Source organism: Tetrao urogallus, assembly GCF_951394365.1.
Source record: "Tetrao urogallus genome assembly, chromosome: 5".
In the NCBI taxonomy this organism is placed as follows: Eukaryota; Metazoa; Chordata; class Aves; order Galliformes; family Phasianidae; genus Tetrao; species Tetrao urogallus.
The window spans coordinates 33,283,130-33,298,634 of NC_136818.1; the positions used below are offsets into that span (position 1 = coordinate 33,283,130).

The following is a 15,505-nucleotide window of genomic DNA, read 5'->3' on the forward strand; positions in this document are numbered from 1 at the left end:
ATATTTATAATCTGGTGACTCATTTCTGGTGGTATGTCTCATAAAAAAGTAATCAGCTCAAACCTGTGCTTGGGATGTGCAAGTTGTGACAAATCTCCGAAAGACGATTAGGCTCATGATGGGAGGGAAGAGAAGGGGTGAAGAAGCAGTGGTCAGAATCAACTTGTGAGAGCAGTTTTTGGTCACAGAATCACAGGATGGCCCGGGTTGGAAGGGACCTCAAGGATCATGAAGCTCCAATCACCCACCACATGCAGGGCCACCAACCTCCCCATTTAATACCAGACCAGGCTGCCCAGGGCCCCATCCAGCCTGGCCTTGAACACCTCCAGGGATGAACAGGGCATCCACAGCCTCTCTGGGCAGCTGTTCCATCACCTCACCACTCTCATAGTGAAGAATTTCCCCCTGACATCCAACCTAAATCTTCCCTCCTTCAACTTCAAACCATTTCCCCTTGTCCTGCTGTTATCTGCCCTTTCAAAGATCAGAGGATATGTGGCAGTGCAGTCTGCTTTGTGGCAGTGCTGGCTGAGTGTTTCCACTTCTGCTTGTTCTTAGGAAAAACATGCAAGTAAATCTGTGTGTGCTGCCATGACTCTGACAACTGGAATACACAAATTTTCCAGTGTTTTTTGACACAGCTGCAGCAGGTCGTGTTTATGCTGCTAAAATAAATGTTTAAGGATAGCTATCCTCTTAATGACATTTGTGGGTGGCAGGGAAATGAGACATCTAGAGAACCATGTTTCAATTGGTCTTCTTGACGCGAGGTGAAGACCATCAACCGACTCTTACAGCAGGGCTGAGACTTGGCTTGTTTAATTTTGGGTTAGCTAAGTACTGACAGACCAGAAAACAACTTGCTCTTATCTTGGGAATCTCTGATGGCCACCACAAAACCACACCAAAAAAAAAAGTCTTTTTTTTTTTGTTTTCTTTGGCTTCTCTCTGCAAAGAGAAGTGCTCCATCACTTGTGGAGGCTTTGAGGACTGGTGATGTTTGCAGAACCGAGAGCTCTGATAGTTCTGGAGAAAAGGAGGCTCTTCAGCACTGCATAGGGTGGCATTTTTTAACAGGCTGACGTCTCCTTCGTTGCTGCCAGGGCTGTTTTTGTTGTCTGGGCGCGCGGAGGAGGGCAATTAAAAGTACAAAGGACCGAATACAGCAGGAAGACACTTATTGTGAAAATGCGCGGCTCTAAAAACAAACCAAAAAACTTGAGCGCGGCTCCTAGCTGCGTTCTCGGCTTCGCGAGCGCGGAGCGATCGAAGCGTTAATCCCGGCTCGGCGGGGATTGGACAGCTGCTCTGGCGTAAGCGCTTCGGGCCGTCCCGGAGCGCATAGCCCAGGAGGAGAGGCAGGGCGGCTGAGCCCCGACGCTGCCCGCCCGTCCCTCGGTGCGCTCCGCTCCGCCGCCCGCTGCTGCCCGGGGCTCTGCTGGCTGCCTTGGGTGAGTGCGCGCCTTCTGGAGCCGCTCGGGATGCCCCGTCCTGCCTGCTGCTGGGGGCGGTCACCGAGGCTCTAATGGAGGGACAACGCTTTTGGGGTGGTGGAAGGTTGCTGTGTTGCTTGGTAGGGGAGGAAAGTCGGTGCGGTGCATGCCAAGGTGGCTTATGTACTGGTATGCTGGGGAAACTGAATTGGCTGATGGACAGTTGGCAGAATTATGCTCTTCGTTCTGCTGTTTCTTTACTACGAGAAGGGTGAGGTGTGGGACTGGTGCCCGGAGAGGCTGTGGATGCCCCGTCCCTGGACGTGTTCAAGGCCAGGTTGGACGGGGCCCTGGGCAGCCTGGTCTGGTATTAACTGTGGAGGTTGGTGGCCCTGCATGTGGTGGGGGGTTGGAGCTTCATGATCCTTGAGGTCCTTTCCAACCTGGGCCATTCTGTGATTCCATCTCCCTGCTTGTTCAAATAGCAAAAGATCACACATCTGGATGAGTTTTTTGTTCAGTTAACAGAGCCCGAGGAGCCCAATTAGACCGAAGAGGTGTGTTGGCTAAGATAGTGATCTCTGTATCGAGACTACAGCTGAGTGGATGTGAAATAATGGAGGGAAGCTGGCTTTCAGCAATGCTAATGATGGCAGCACTAATGATAATGCTCATAAAAAGCGGGAAGTTGCTTGTTTAGTAGTTGTCACAAACTTGGCAGCACTTTTGTACACAAATGAAATACACGGGAAAATACAGTTTTGTTTTATCGCCATCCCTTCTTGTAGCTAAGAATTACGAGAAGAGCATCTCCACTAGGCAAGATGGGAAAGAATATCTGGATCTGGGAGGGAATGGGGCTATGGCCTTTTGGTGTGCCACGCAGATTGGAGCATCAGGGCGACACACTTTCAATTACATTTTGGTTGTTCTGAAAGCTGGGGTCAGGATGGTCTCTGATACGAGTTAGATGCACAAATCAAAAAATGTCCTTACAAGCACTTGAAAAAAGTATGTAGACAAAGCAGATAAGGACAAGGAGAGTTTCCCCGTGTTACAAATAAGCCATGAAGTTAGGTTCTGTTATCTGCGCCTTGTTTGTGTAAACTGCCCTTGTTTCCTGCTCAGGCTCGTCATCCAAAATCCCAGTCTATCTCTGGGATTTTCATGCTTCAAGGTACTGTGGTCCTGTCTTCCTCAGCACCAAGTATAGCATTATATGGTGCTACAAGGAAAAAAAATCTCTTTTTTTCAGTATACTTCTAGCTATTTCTTTAGGTAGGCAGGCAGTTCATTGTATTTGGTTCTCAGAGGCATTCTGGAACTGGTTTTAAGGATGGATATAGAGATTTTCACCTGGAAAAATCTGGGCAATGTGTCTGACTCGAAAAGTGGAGCCTACTCCTGGTTTATACTTTCTGAATTCTAGCAGCAGTTAGCTGTGGAGACAAACATGGTGTGTGTTTCTGGTCTGTTGCCAGTCACAGTTCAAAACAGTGACGTTTTTCCTATGTTTATAGGGGAAAAATATTATCTTCTGTTCAAAACTGTATATACAGGCAGCAATAGTCACCAAAAGAGCGTGTCTCGGAATGGGGTCTTGCAGATGGCTGTAGAAAGTGTTTGATTCTCTACAGTGTAACTTATGAGATCTGCAGCCCTTTGTAATACCTAACTGTTGTGATGTAAACGAGCAGTGACTTTTTACCCTGCTAAAACTTTTGTGACTTTTGTACCAGTTCTTGCTCACAGCTGGATCTTGAATTTTATCCCAGGCTAAACTTGCTTTCCTCTACCCTCTCTGGAAGGTGGCTGTCAGCCCTTCCCAGTCTTGTGAAACCTATGCAAAGGTCAGGATTGGGTACTAGAGTCTTCAGCAGGGAGTTGCTGGTTAATAAAACTGCCATGAAACCAGAGTTGCTGATAACAATGAGCAGTTAGTGCTTTTTAGATGTGAGCCAGCATATCTAATGGCTTCCATTGCAGTGTTATCTGTTCTGATCAATGGGTGTGAAATTAAGTTGTTTGTTCCTGATGTGATCTGGGTTTGTAAGAGTGGAAGTTGATCAGGATATAGAAAGTGCTGTCCAGGGCATGTTTGTAATGTTAATTTTTTTTTGTACCCAATGAAATGGGTTGCAAGTCTTAGTATTTCTTTTTGTAGAAAATACTGCTGAGCTCTGCTCTTGGCTCTGTGCCTGCTTTGGTTCATACACTGAACTGGGAACAGGAAAGACTACCAGTTCCTCCTTATCCAGCATTATCGGTATTCAATATTAGAGCTGATGTTTCTTTTTCTTTCCAGAAATGTCCTTCCTACCTGACTTTGGCATCTTCACTATGGGCATGTGGTCGGTTGGTCTCGGAGCCATCGGTGCAGCCATAACAGGGATTGTGCTTGCCAACACTGACTTCTTTTTGTCCAAGGCAGAAAAAGCAACACCAGAATTTTTGGAGGGGATAGAGCTAAAAACTTTGGGGTCAGGTAAGATTCTGGATGTTTGAGCTGTCGTTTGAGGAAAGAACCTCTATATGACCAAGGCTGGAAATGCTGAAGAACAGTGAAGTGTGCATAGAAGGTTTAATTTTCCTGAATTATCTGTAGGGGATACAAGATTTCATGCAGACCACGTGAGGTGTCTGTAGAGTTTCTCTTAGTCTTTTCTAGTTTTAGGAAGTAGTTGAGTGTTCTTGATAGCAGATGATTCTGGTGAAGGAAAAGCAACCGGTATTTCTAGAAGGTCTATTTCAAATTATAATACAGTTGATGTGTATAATTTTCAGTATGTGTGAAGACACACACTGAAAAAATTAATAAAGCAAATAATACTGTTATATACATGGGAAACTTCTCTGAATTGTAGAATCAGAATTGTATTTGAATGTGGAATTCTCTGCAATGCTTTCAGTTGATGCTTTTTTTCCTCTATAAACAGAGCCAAGAACATTCAAAGCAGGTGAACTGTGGAAGAAGAATGGTGCAGTGATCATGGCTGTGAGAAGACCTGGATGATTTTTGTGCAGAGAGGTACTTACTTGCTGAACTTGGGGGCTAATTAGGATGAATTAAGTTCTACTTGTATGGATTCCCTTTGAATAAAGGGAAGAGGTGAGCAGGATAGTTATCATACACATCTGAAGCATCTGAAAGATACTATCCTAGCACAAACTGGTTACTGGCTAGCAATGTACTAGTTTTAGTTTTCTTTGCAGCAGGTTTGTATAGATTGAGTCTTGAGTATTTTCCTTCTGAAAGTGATTAATGCTTTATTTTTACATCTGTCTGAGATCTAGCAGACAGTAATTAGAAATGGAGACTACCCAAAACTCAGTTATTTATGAGTCTTAGGAGCTAGTCATAGAGATTTATTTTGGACGTATGGAATATGAGCCAGGTACTGTCTGGTCAAAAGCAATCAAAGATTGGACTGGCAGAAATCCATCAGATAAAGCTCACCTGCAAAAAAAACAGGTCCGTGAAGGGGATTCCCTCACTAATCTGGATGCTGAATGGGTGCTGAATGGGAGGCAGGAAGGCAAAGATTGTGAAGGTGAGGAGAATGTGTTATGAAAACTCCCTGTTTCCTCACCAGCAGTCTATGTAGACTTGTACTGGTTGATAACAGGGTGGGTTGAGAAGCAGGACTTGATCCTTAAGCTGGCATTAGGCTTCTTGGGTGGAGGTGGAAAGTGACACTTAGAATGCAATTTGAATGTAAGATGTGCCTGGAAACAGTTGTAATGTGCAACTTGGCCGTTATTTTTCTCATAGCTAGGGGGAAAAATAGCTATTATGTTCTTACTCGCTGCTCCATAAAATAGTACTTACATATTGTAGCCACTTATGTAAAGTATCTTCTCCCGTCAGTAATATCTGCTTAAATATGTGTAGGACTAATGGAAGGCATTAAACTACTTTGTCCACTGAACAGGTGTCGTGTAGACAGAAGGAAAATGCCCTGCATGCCTGTTCCGATACAGTCAGACTGGAATTGAGTAAAGTTTTTTTTCAAAGCTATTTTCCTAAGTCATAGTAAAAAACCCTTTTCTTTCAGGAAAAATTTGGGAAGGAAAGATTTAAATTTTCTGATTCTTGCTTTTGTTTCAAAATTTTGGATTATTAACAGAGGCAGTCACTGTATAGCTCAGCTAAATATGGCAAAGAATTATTTTGTATTTTAAATGCAAAAATGATTGAAATACATTTTAAATTCTCTAAACTGAAGTTATTTTGGGTTGCTTTTTACCCAAAGCATTTTTGTGAGTTGATGCTTGACTTTATCTAGGTAGAAAACTCTCTAACTCCAATGTGATGTTAAAAAGCTGACATTACTTTGTTCCTCACACCACGTACCAGGTGACTCAGTAAGTCAAGCGCACCTTCTCAGAGTTCATGGTCTACATTTAAACACTTAATGCATACATATGCAGTACATCACCATGCATATTCATTCTTTTCTAAGAATTCATTAATGTATATTAATATCCCTCTGGGGGATGCACAGTTGCATCTAAGGTGGTCATAAGACCACCTTCTTCCTCCCCTTTATTTTTCCTTCAGCTTCAGTGCAGTGACTTTTGGCTGACCTGTAGCTGTTCTTCCACAATTTGGCAAATTTCCATTACTTTTTAATGCCATAATGAGCAACGTTCTGTCTTGATACACTACAGCTCAAAACAATTTATGTGGAACTCAAGAAATAAGTCCTTGCCCCTGGTGGGTGCAAAGATAAATCATAGAATTATAGAATGGCCTGGGTTGAAAAGGACCACAGTGCTCATCTGGTTTCAACCCCCTGCTGTGTGCAGGGTTGCCAACCAGCAGACCAGGCTGCCCAGAGCCACAGCCAGCCTGGCCTTGAATGCCTCCAGGGATCCACAGCCTCTTTGGGCAACATCAAGTAGTCTTATTGTGAAGTACTTCTTTGAAACAGAGTCACTGAGAAAAACAAGGCTGTCCACATACCAGAAAAAGCTGGATTAGAAAGTTTTAGAACTAGCACACATTGATTCCTTTTAATAAACTGATACATTGGTCTTTCAGCTGATATATTGATCCTTATTGCTAAGACATCCTTTATCACTGTTGGTTTCCGCTATCTTCTACTTTGGGAAGGAACTCCAACTTTGTTGTTGCTGACAGTGCCAAGAAGGAACATGTATGTGCCTGGACTCAGAGTTTATGTAATAGAGGAGCCTATTGCTCTAGACTGGAACATCATTTCTCAGACACGTAGACTGTTGCATCCCAATACAAACTTGATTTGTTGATTATGAAAGTTTTGAACTGTATTAAAAAAAAAAATCCAGACAAAATAGCCATTAGCCACCCCCCTCCCCCCTCCCCCCCATTGTTTTTTTAGGAAGAACATTAAGGCAGTTTGTTCAAGGGAGAACATAAAATAATTAGCAGATATTTATGACCAGAAAAGAAAGGTGTGACAAGCCTAAGCAATGATCCTTTAAGCCTTACACTTTCCTACTTACTGTTTCCTTTTGATGTTGATTCATCCTTTTCATTTCCTCTGGAAAATATCAAGAGTAGTGAACTATAGTGCTGTGCTTACCTTTTCAGCTACTGATATCTTTCTCTAATGTCTTTTGTCTGTTTGCCCTATCTATGTACTTATATTTCCTAAATTCTGGATAACCCACACCCACAAACCTTTGAGTTAAGGCATAGCACGTAGCTGACTGACAGTGTTCAAGCAAATGTCCTTTTTTTTTTTTTTTTTTTTTTTTTTTTTTAAACAAGTGTAGAGTTCTGTTGAGGACTTTTGTCCAAAAAAAATGAATTATCTCAATTGGAGAAGCCTTGGAGACCTTTGTACAAGCTGTGGGAGCAGGGGTTTCTTCAGCAGAACAAAAAGGCAAGGAGATGAATGGCAATATATATGTATTTATACACCAGAAAAAAGTAATAAAGCAATATTGCTTCTGAGATACTGAAAGTGTATGAAGAAATTTCTTGTTCATTTTCACTGGGAAATCTAGGGAAGAGGGTGTGTTTTCACTCCATTACTTACTCTAGACTTGTATATTATGTTCCTGCATTGAACACTCAAGTGCTTCACACAAAGCCTGACATCATTATGATACGTTTCTTTTTGGGAAAAGATGTGAGACTTAGGCCTGGGAAAGGTAGGTGATGTACAGGCAGGATCTTTTTACTGTTCTGTAAATGCTTAAAAAATAGTTGAAGCTGTGGCACAAGCAAAGCAAGCATAGAACTTGGAATTAACAGTGTGTTTTCTCTAGGATTTTATTATTTTTTCCAGAGAATGCTCCAAAAGTTTTCTTTCTCGCTTAGTGAAGAAAATTGCAGTAAACTTAACGAAGACCGGCTTACAAGTAGATCTTTAATGTCTAACCTACAGATGAGTCTCTATTTTGCACCTGAAGCTAGAATTTATGTGTTTCAGATGCTCTAAAATTCAAGGTGAAGCTTTCTAACTTCCATCTACTGCCTGAAATGTTCTTTTTTTGTTTCATAGGAGGCTTCTGAGCTTTCCTCTCTGAAACCTCAGCTGTCCAAGCTGGGTGTTCCTCTCTATGCTGTTGTAAAAGAGAAGATAGGGACCGAAGTTGAGGATTTTCAGCATTATTTCAAAGGAGAAATCTTCCTGGATGAAAAGGTATAATGAAATCACTGCTATTTTCCTTTTTTTTTTTTTTTCTTAATACCAAGCTTATGGATGTCCTCTTTGAAGAGCTTGTATGATACAGATAGAAAGTATTCTGAATGAATCGTTGTAGTTGAACAAGTTAAGTTTCCCCTCTTTGTATGGGAACTGCTGAGTCACGGCCTGAACCTCTGATTGATCACCTGAGGCGAGCCATGAGCCAGCCAGAGGAGCACAGCTGAAGGCAATTCAGCTGTGCTGCCGCAAGGGGTGGAACCTGGCTCCACCTCTCCTAGACCCATTTAAGAGCTGGCTACCAGTGGGGATGGATCTCATCTGGAGATCCTCTCTGTGGGAGTTTTGTGAGTGAGCCCAGGATAGGGGTAAACTTTCTGTCTATTCTCTTTTTGTTATCGTAATCTGCTTTGCCAAACTCTCTTGTTTATTTTGTAATTATAACATCTTAATATTCATTGTTTATACACCCTCCTCTTTAACAGATACAGTCTGTTAATATTAATTCTGTTCTTGCACTGTCCTTGTGACTTGCTGTTGTTAATAATGTATGAATCAAGGTCTGAAGGTAGAAGACAATTAGTTCAGCAAGTGCAGCTCTAATTATGATGTGGCTTGTCCCATTATCATAGAATGCCATAGAATGGCCTGGGTTGAAAAGCACCACAATGATCATCTGGTTCCAACCCCCTGCTACGTGCAGGGTCGCCAACCAGCAGACCAGGCTGCCCAGAGCCACATCCAGCCTGGCCTTGAATGCCTCCAGGGATGGGGCATCCACAGCCTCCTTGGGCAACCTGTTCCAGTGCCTCACCACCCCCTGTGTGGAAAAACTTTCTCCTGATATCTTACCTAAACCTGCCCTGTCTCAGTTACATAGGCACATACTGTATTGCCAGTTTAATGTCCTGCAAAACTACAGACCTGCTTACTCCTTAATACAGAGGACCCATTTAGAAATCATTTGGCTTCTGAAAGAAATATTCAAAACTGATGAAAAGATGCCTTTATTTACCATTCTCACTCTGTCTGTTTAAAAGAAACTGATTAAAAAAGAGGGTTGATGAAATTTTAGGACTTCAGCACCTATTTAAACAGCACTTTTATTGCTGTAGTTCAAAAATGAGAAAAAATGCACATATCACCAAGTGCTCTTTGTTCTCAACAGTGTTGGTGTAGATGATTGTGCTTAAATAGCTGTGGATCATAGTTCAAAAGACACATAAAGGGAGGCAGTAATCCTAGTTGGCTGTGTGGAAGTAAACGGTCATGTGGTGTGTAAGAAATTAGTTTAGGTGCAATTTCTTTACAGCTCTGCCTGTTCATCTTTTTTATTTATGGTCCTTTTTGGATACAGGGTTGTAACGTCTCCTGAATTTAATTTGGGAGGATAAGTCCTTTTCACTTTGCTGTTTTCTGTTTAATTGCAGAGAAGCTTCTATGGCCCACGCAAACGAAAAATGATGCTGTCAGGCTTCTTCCGCATTGGAGTCTGGCAAAATTTCTTCCGTGCTTGGAAAAATGGTTATAGTGGTAACCTGGAAGGAGAAGGGTTCACTCTCGGAGGAGTATATGTGATTGGAGCAGGAAGACAGGTAACTGCAAACCTGCTGGCAGGTTTCTCTTTTGTAATTACTCATTTGCTTATCAGCTGATCTCTTCTGAGGAGCCTGGGATTAGTGTATGATTTTTTTTGTGTGTGTATTTATATAGGGTATTCTATTGGAGCATCGTGAGAAAGAATTTGGTGACAAAGTCAGCCTTCCATCTGTCCTTGAAGCTGCTGAGAAGATACAGCCACAGGTTTCATCAGCTGAAAAATAGTTGCACGTTTTTCTGATCACAGCTTGAAATGTAGAACATATCTGTTTCTTAAATGTGCAATTTAATTGCTTCTTAACTATTTAGTGATTAGTGCCGAAGAAAGGTTCTCTTTTCAAATGTAATAACTGATGAAAACCCTTTCAGATTTTTTGTGGCTTTGCTGTCTTTCAGGTGGTCAGAGTTTCAGCTGACTTTTTGTGTCTGACTGTATTAATGAAAGGCTGGGTCTAAAATCTGACGTAGCCTAGATGTTTTCAGTCAGAGACAGTCGGTTGAAAGTCTGTCTACCTAGGGGAGCAAAACCTTGCTAAACCTGGAGAAATTAACCTAAGGTTGAAGGGTAATAAAATTTTATGTGGATAAAATGTCTTCACTCTTTTTTTTTTTTTTTTTCCTTAACACGTAAACACATCTGTATTTCTAAGAAATCATCTGGTCCAATTCCTGGCTCTACGCAGAACCACCCAAAATTCAAACTCTATGTTTAGGGGCATTATTTAAGTGCTGCTTGAACACCAGCAGTTTGGTGTCCTGATCACTTTCCTGGGAGTCTGTTCCAGTTTCTGACCACCCTCTTGGTGAAGATCTTTTTCCTCATATACAACCTGAGCCTTCCCTGATGCAGCTTCATGCCATTCCCTCAGGTCCTAAATCTTGTCAGTCTAGATTAGTCAATCCTGACAAAATCCTGTCAGTCTAGATAATTCAGAGATTCTGCGTTCAAGACATTCTGTTGTATTTTGAATAACTACCATATCTACCCAAGTGAGTTTCTTGTTAATTAAAGGTTCTGAGAATTCAAGCTGTTTGTGTGATTGCCTGCGAGGAAGATAGAAGACATCTAATGTTCTCTCTAGAAGATAACTGTGATATGAGAGCGAGTTCCTTTTTGTGTTTGTGATTCTAAAAAATGGGAAACAGTATGAAAAAAAGACTATGTAGAGCTTCCATTTCTAAATGTTCTGCATCAAGTGTCCTAGAATATCCTTAACCAGCTGGCGTATGTATGAAATAACTTTGGGTGGGGGAGAAAAAATGTGGGCTGGAACATAATGAGATAGCAAAATAATTAAACAGTTAATGTTTTGTCCTGGCAGGATACAATTCATACCTGTCATTCTACTCTTCTGGCCTTAAAATTTATGAAAATTTGCTGCATCATTGATACTGAAGGCAGGGATTCTTTGTACCTCTGAAACTTTGGTAATATGCCTGGTATTGTTATTTTTGGTATTAGTATTATTTTGTTATATTGTTATTTTGCCTAGCCATATGTAGGGTCATGCATGGTGATGACTATATGAAAACTAAAAGCCTAAACTTCACAAGCAATGAAGAGTGGTATTGATTTGTGTTAAATCAGTTGTGCAAGTTCTGCACTTGTGTCATTATGGGTAAAATCCTGACTTAAAACGTCTAAACAGACCTAATTTTAACTAATATGCACTCTTCATAGTTTTTTGTTCACTGTTGCCTGAAACAGCACTAGCATTGAGGGTTTTGGGACAAAATCTATATTCATCTGTGTCTTCTTCCATATTTGTTTCACAAAATCTAGTTAGATGTTTATGCGCATGTTCTCAATTGTACTGTCTTGGTTAGTTTAGGTGCTTGAATAAAATAAGTGTCCTGGTGTTGTATGAAGGTGTTTAGGTTAAAAGCAAAAAGTGTTAGTATGGGGTTCTTAGTTTTTAGGTTTTCAGAACCTGATGCTTGTGATGGTGTTAAGGAGTTGAGACACTAAATGACAGAGTGGAGATGGGCTCCAATGGAATCCCGAGCAGCCAGAGAACTGTCATGAGTTTGCCCCAAGAAGAAAAGAATTCTCTGAAGGCTCTTTATCCTGGTTTTTGTATTGTTTTAAGAAAGTACCCATAATGTGAGTGCTCACCTAACAGTTGTCTTTGACAGGCACGTTGTTATTTGGAGCGCAGGTGGTAGGAAACACAAAAGAGATGATGGAAGAAATACCTGAGAGCTGCTGTTTCTTACCGTGCAAGATGCTACTAATAAAAAGGAACTTACAACAGGAGCAGACTTCTGCATCACAACTCTTACTGAGTTTTGAGTTGTGCTTTACTTGCAGTGGGAATGGGAGACTTTGTCTTTTGCAGAGGACAGATGCTGCAAAAAGACAGGCAAGCAAGTACTGAGCTCAGAGAGATCTGGATTTCAGGCCTTGTTCCAGTGGCTGTTTACACATTTTACGTAAACACGAAATGTGAAATACGTAAACAGTCCTTGGAGTATGGGCTGGAAGACAGATAAATTCCAAGAAATGTCATGTCAAGTACTTCAGAACTCGCTAAGCCATGTACTTGAAGTTTTGTTGGATGTGCAGTTGAATTTCACCCTTTCTGGCAGAGTTTGCCTATGGTTCTTTTGAGTCAAAGTCCCGAAGGTCTCTTATGAGATAAAAGCCACTGTGTTGCAGCCCTGCTGTTATTCCAGCAAAAAGGCTATTGTTTTGTGGCCCTGGAAATCAAGTCAGGAAACCACTAGGTCTAGCATTTAGAACATTTAGCCAAAGGGTAATGGCTGTTGAGTATGTACATCACTAATGCTATAACATGATGAAGCATACGCTTAAGCATAGAAATGGTTTTAGAACTGCAAGTTCTCTATGCTCCATCAGCAGAGGCATGCGTACAGTAACCATGTGAGACCTCCAAATATGGGAATGCGCCTTTTGTTGCTGTTAACAGCAGCAGTTCGTGTAAACAGCTGAAGGAACAGTGTTCTTCTGGATTTGAAAGGTATATACATTTACTCACATGTCAAAATTCTTTAATCACATCTTTCAGAGGTCAGCATAAATTTGGAGATACAAAAAGTACAAACGACGTTTGAAAACGTTGAGAATTAGTCATTAAACTTTTTTTTAATAAGCCAGCCTCGGGATTATTTGGAGTTGCCTCATTCTTTCCGAACTCCACGTTGACAGAATACAAATGCAGAGGAGGGAAGATACGTGGTGCCTTGGAGCAGTTAGTAAGGCTATGAAAAGGGCAGTCTCAAGGAAAATAAAGGGGCAGAGAACGGCAAGGGAGGAGCCATTCAATCGCATGTGAATTCCCAGTGACAGGTACTGTTCAAGGTCTGAATGCCTGGTTTAAGAAAATGTTTTCTTCTGTAAGTGTTGATTAAAAAATAGTATTTTTAATGTTGTTGATTTTGTTGTGTCAACAGCTACCTCTGCTGGCCCTGTTCCTTACTCACATTTAAAGCTTTGATGTTTTCTTCATTTAACACAAGTATACAATAAGTCTTTTGTCAGTGCACCAAATACAACATCACAATTGAACACTCAGTTGCTTACTGGAAATTCTAATGCTGGGAGCACTAATAATTGGAAACTTTCTTATTCTGGGTTTGAACAACAAAACTCTCCTGTAGTATTTTCTTTTCAATTACCTTTCCCTTGTTTCTTTGAAAGCCTGCCATTCATTTTTTCATTTGGTACAGGAATAAGGTTAGGATAAAAAACCTTTTTAAAAAAGGAATATTCTGTGAAGCCGGGGGGGGGAGGGGTAGGTGTAATACAGGAAAGTGCTTTTTACCTTAAAAGATTCCTTTGTAAAACTTTAAAATGTATCAATGGTGTTTCCTGTCTTTGGTGTCCTTTTAAATCCATGAGAACGATGATTTGCCTCATAGGGTGTTTTCTGTTTGTTTCCTGTTCTGCATTTTTGTTTCCCTGTGTGTGTTGTCCGTTCCCACGGCTGTCAGATGCCTGTAATTGGTGCCATTTGCAAATATACACAACCAGAATGGAACGCCAAAGGATCACTGCCATTTTTTTTTTCTGATGTGTTTCCTGAGATGCACTCTGACAGAAATAAAAGAATGAGAAAGCTCTTTTTATTCCCTAGCCGCTGGATGTCACTGCTTCCCTAGCCAAAGTGAAGGTCAGAAGAAAACCCGATTTTTTTTTTTTTCTGCAGTAAAAGATTTGCATAACAAAGGCGCTAGAAACAGAGCACTGTAGGTCTCCATTAGTCTAGAAGAAAGCCGTGGGGAAAGACATTTATTTTGCAATATTTTTCCTTGTGTGGACCTGTAAGCTTTTTAAAATGATAAAGGAAAGCTATACTATATTGAATGATAGAGTCTGCGGCATATAAATGTTTTCAAATGAGTGCGGAGGGGATGAATTATTAACAGACTCGCTATAATCCTCACCAGTGTTTCATGTTTTACTGATATTAATTCTAGACACCGCCGGTGTGCAAAGGACTTCTCAGTGGTGCAGAAGAGGTACAGTATCCGCTGCTACCAGCAGAGGGCGCTGAGAAAACGGAGAACACGCTGTGGCGAAACGACGAACAAAGTTAAATCACCAGTTTGGTCTGACCACGCTAAATTATATGTGATATCTAAAAAATACCGCCCACATTCATTCTTTTTTTTTTTTTTTCCTAACTGATCTCAGAAATCTTCTAAAGGTTTTCACCAAAATATTTTAACTAATCTTTTAGGTCCAGCTGCTGATTTCCCAGCTCTTTAAGCCTCTCAGTAGATTCTGATCCCCACGCTCCTCTCTCTTAACCTCATAATTATCAAAATCATGTGTTAGTTCCAAATTTAACTCCCATTCCCGGAAGCTTTCCTATAAAAATAGGAATTTATTCCACTGAAAATTTAAGCAGCTGGTAATGATAAAGCTGATGGCATACAGTGGAATTGCTGAATAGCTCTGGCCTTACTATTTTCCACCACCATGGAATAATGCCATAATGCATTAATCATTAATTTCAGGATATGCTCTGTAGTGGCTAGGGAAAGCTGCACTAGCAAATCATTCATGATTGTGCCTGCAAAGTTAAGTGAAAGATCAGGTTTTTCTATTTTTATTCCTGTAGTGCTATTATACCCTCTTACTGCTGAAGTCTTTTAGAAGGCTATCAGTTTTCTCTTGTGCTTAGTTAGCATGTCTGTGAAGGATGAGATGTTTGCCCTAATTTTCTTGGCAACACAGTGAAGCACAAAGAGCAGACATAATATCAAAAGCTAATAAATTGCACATAGAGAGATTGTTTGAAATGTCTCCATGCTGACAGTCAATTTGGTTAATTTGACTATGCTGCAACCACTGACCATTTTGCAAAGTGATCCTTGCAAGTGATCCTTGTTTCTACTGATAGGAATCCCCTTCTTCTGTTCACAGTGCTTAGTTCCTAAAGCTGCTCCCTCTGCTGCTGAACCTTAACAGTTACTATTGCCTATTGTGTTCCAAGTGATAAACATAATAATGAACACTGCCTTGGCTGTGGACTTTACCAAAAACATGGCTCAGCGCTCAGCAAAAGGTGACTGGAGTAGCTTCTGAGATGAGGAAGGGACCTCTTCTAGCTGTGATAATCTACTGACCTCTCTTATCTGCTCCTCCTCATTTAGATCGTCCCTAAGATACAAGTGATCTTTCTTCAAGCATCATCTTTCAGCTTTACCAATCAATTCAATTTTATTCTGCTTCCTAAGAATCCTAAGCCACTATCATGCAATGATCTATAGGTGCATCTGCAGAATTAGAGATGTCTTTATCCACTCCCAGATGGGAGCCCTGAAGCGTGATCTATCTGAGGGCCAGGACAGCTGAGCCTAGCC

At 41.1% G+C, this 15,505-nt stretch overlaps 1 protein-coding gene across 1 annotated transcript; it reads left to right on the forward strand.

The window, feature by feature from the left end:
* Positions 1–3,743: 3,743 nt before the first annotated feature.
* Positions 3,744–14,233, forward strand: PRXL2A (peroxiredoxin like 2A; the record flags this gene model as incomplete). The annotated part of the gene is made up of 6 exons (XM_079535877.1): positions 3,744–3,921; positions 4,373–4,464; positions 7,931–8,071; positions 9,505–9,669; positions 9,788–9,877; positions 14,114–14,233. 6 exons carry the CDS (start codon positions 3,744–3,746, stop codon positions 14,231–14,233), a joined length of 786 nt encoding a protein of 261 aa, XP_079392003.1.
* Positions 14,234–15,505: the final 1,272 nt, after the last annotated feature.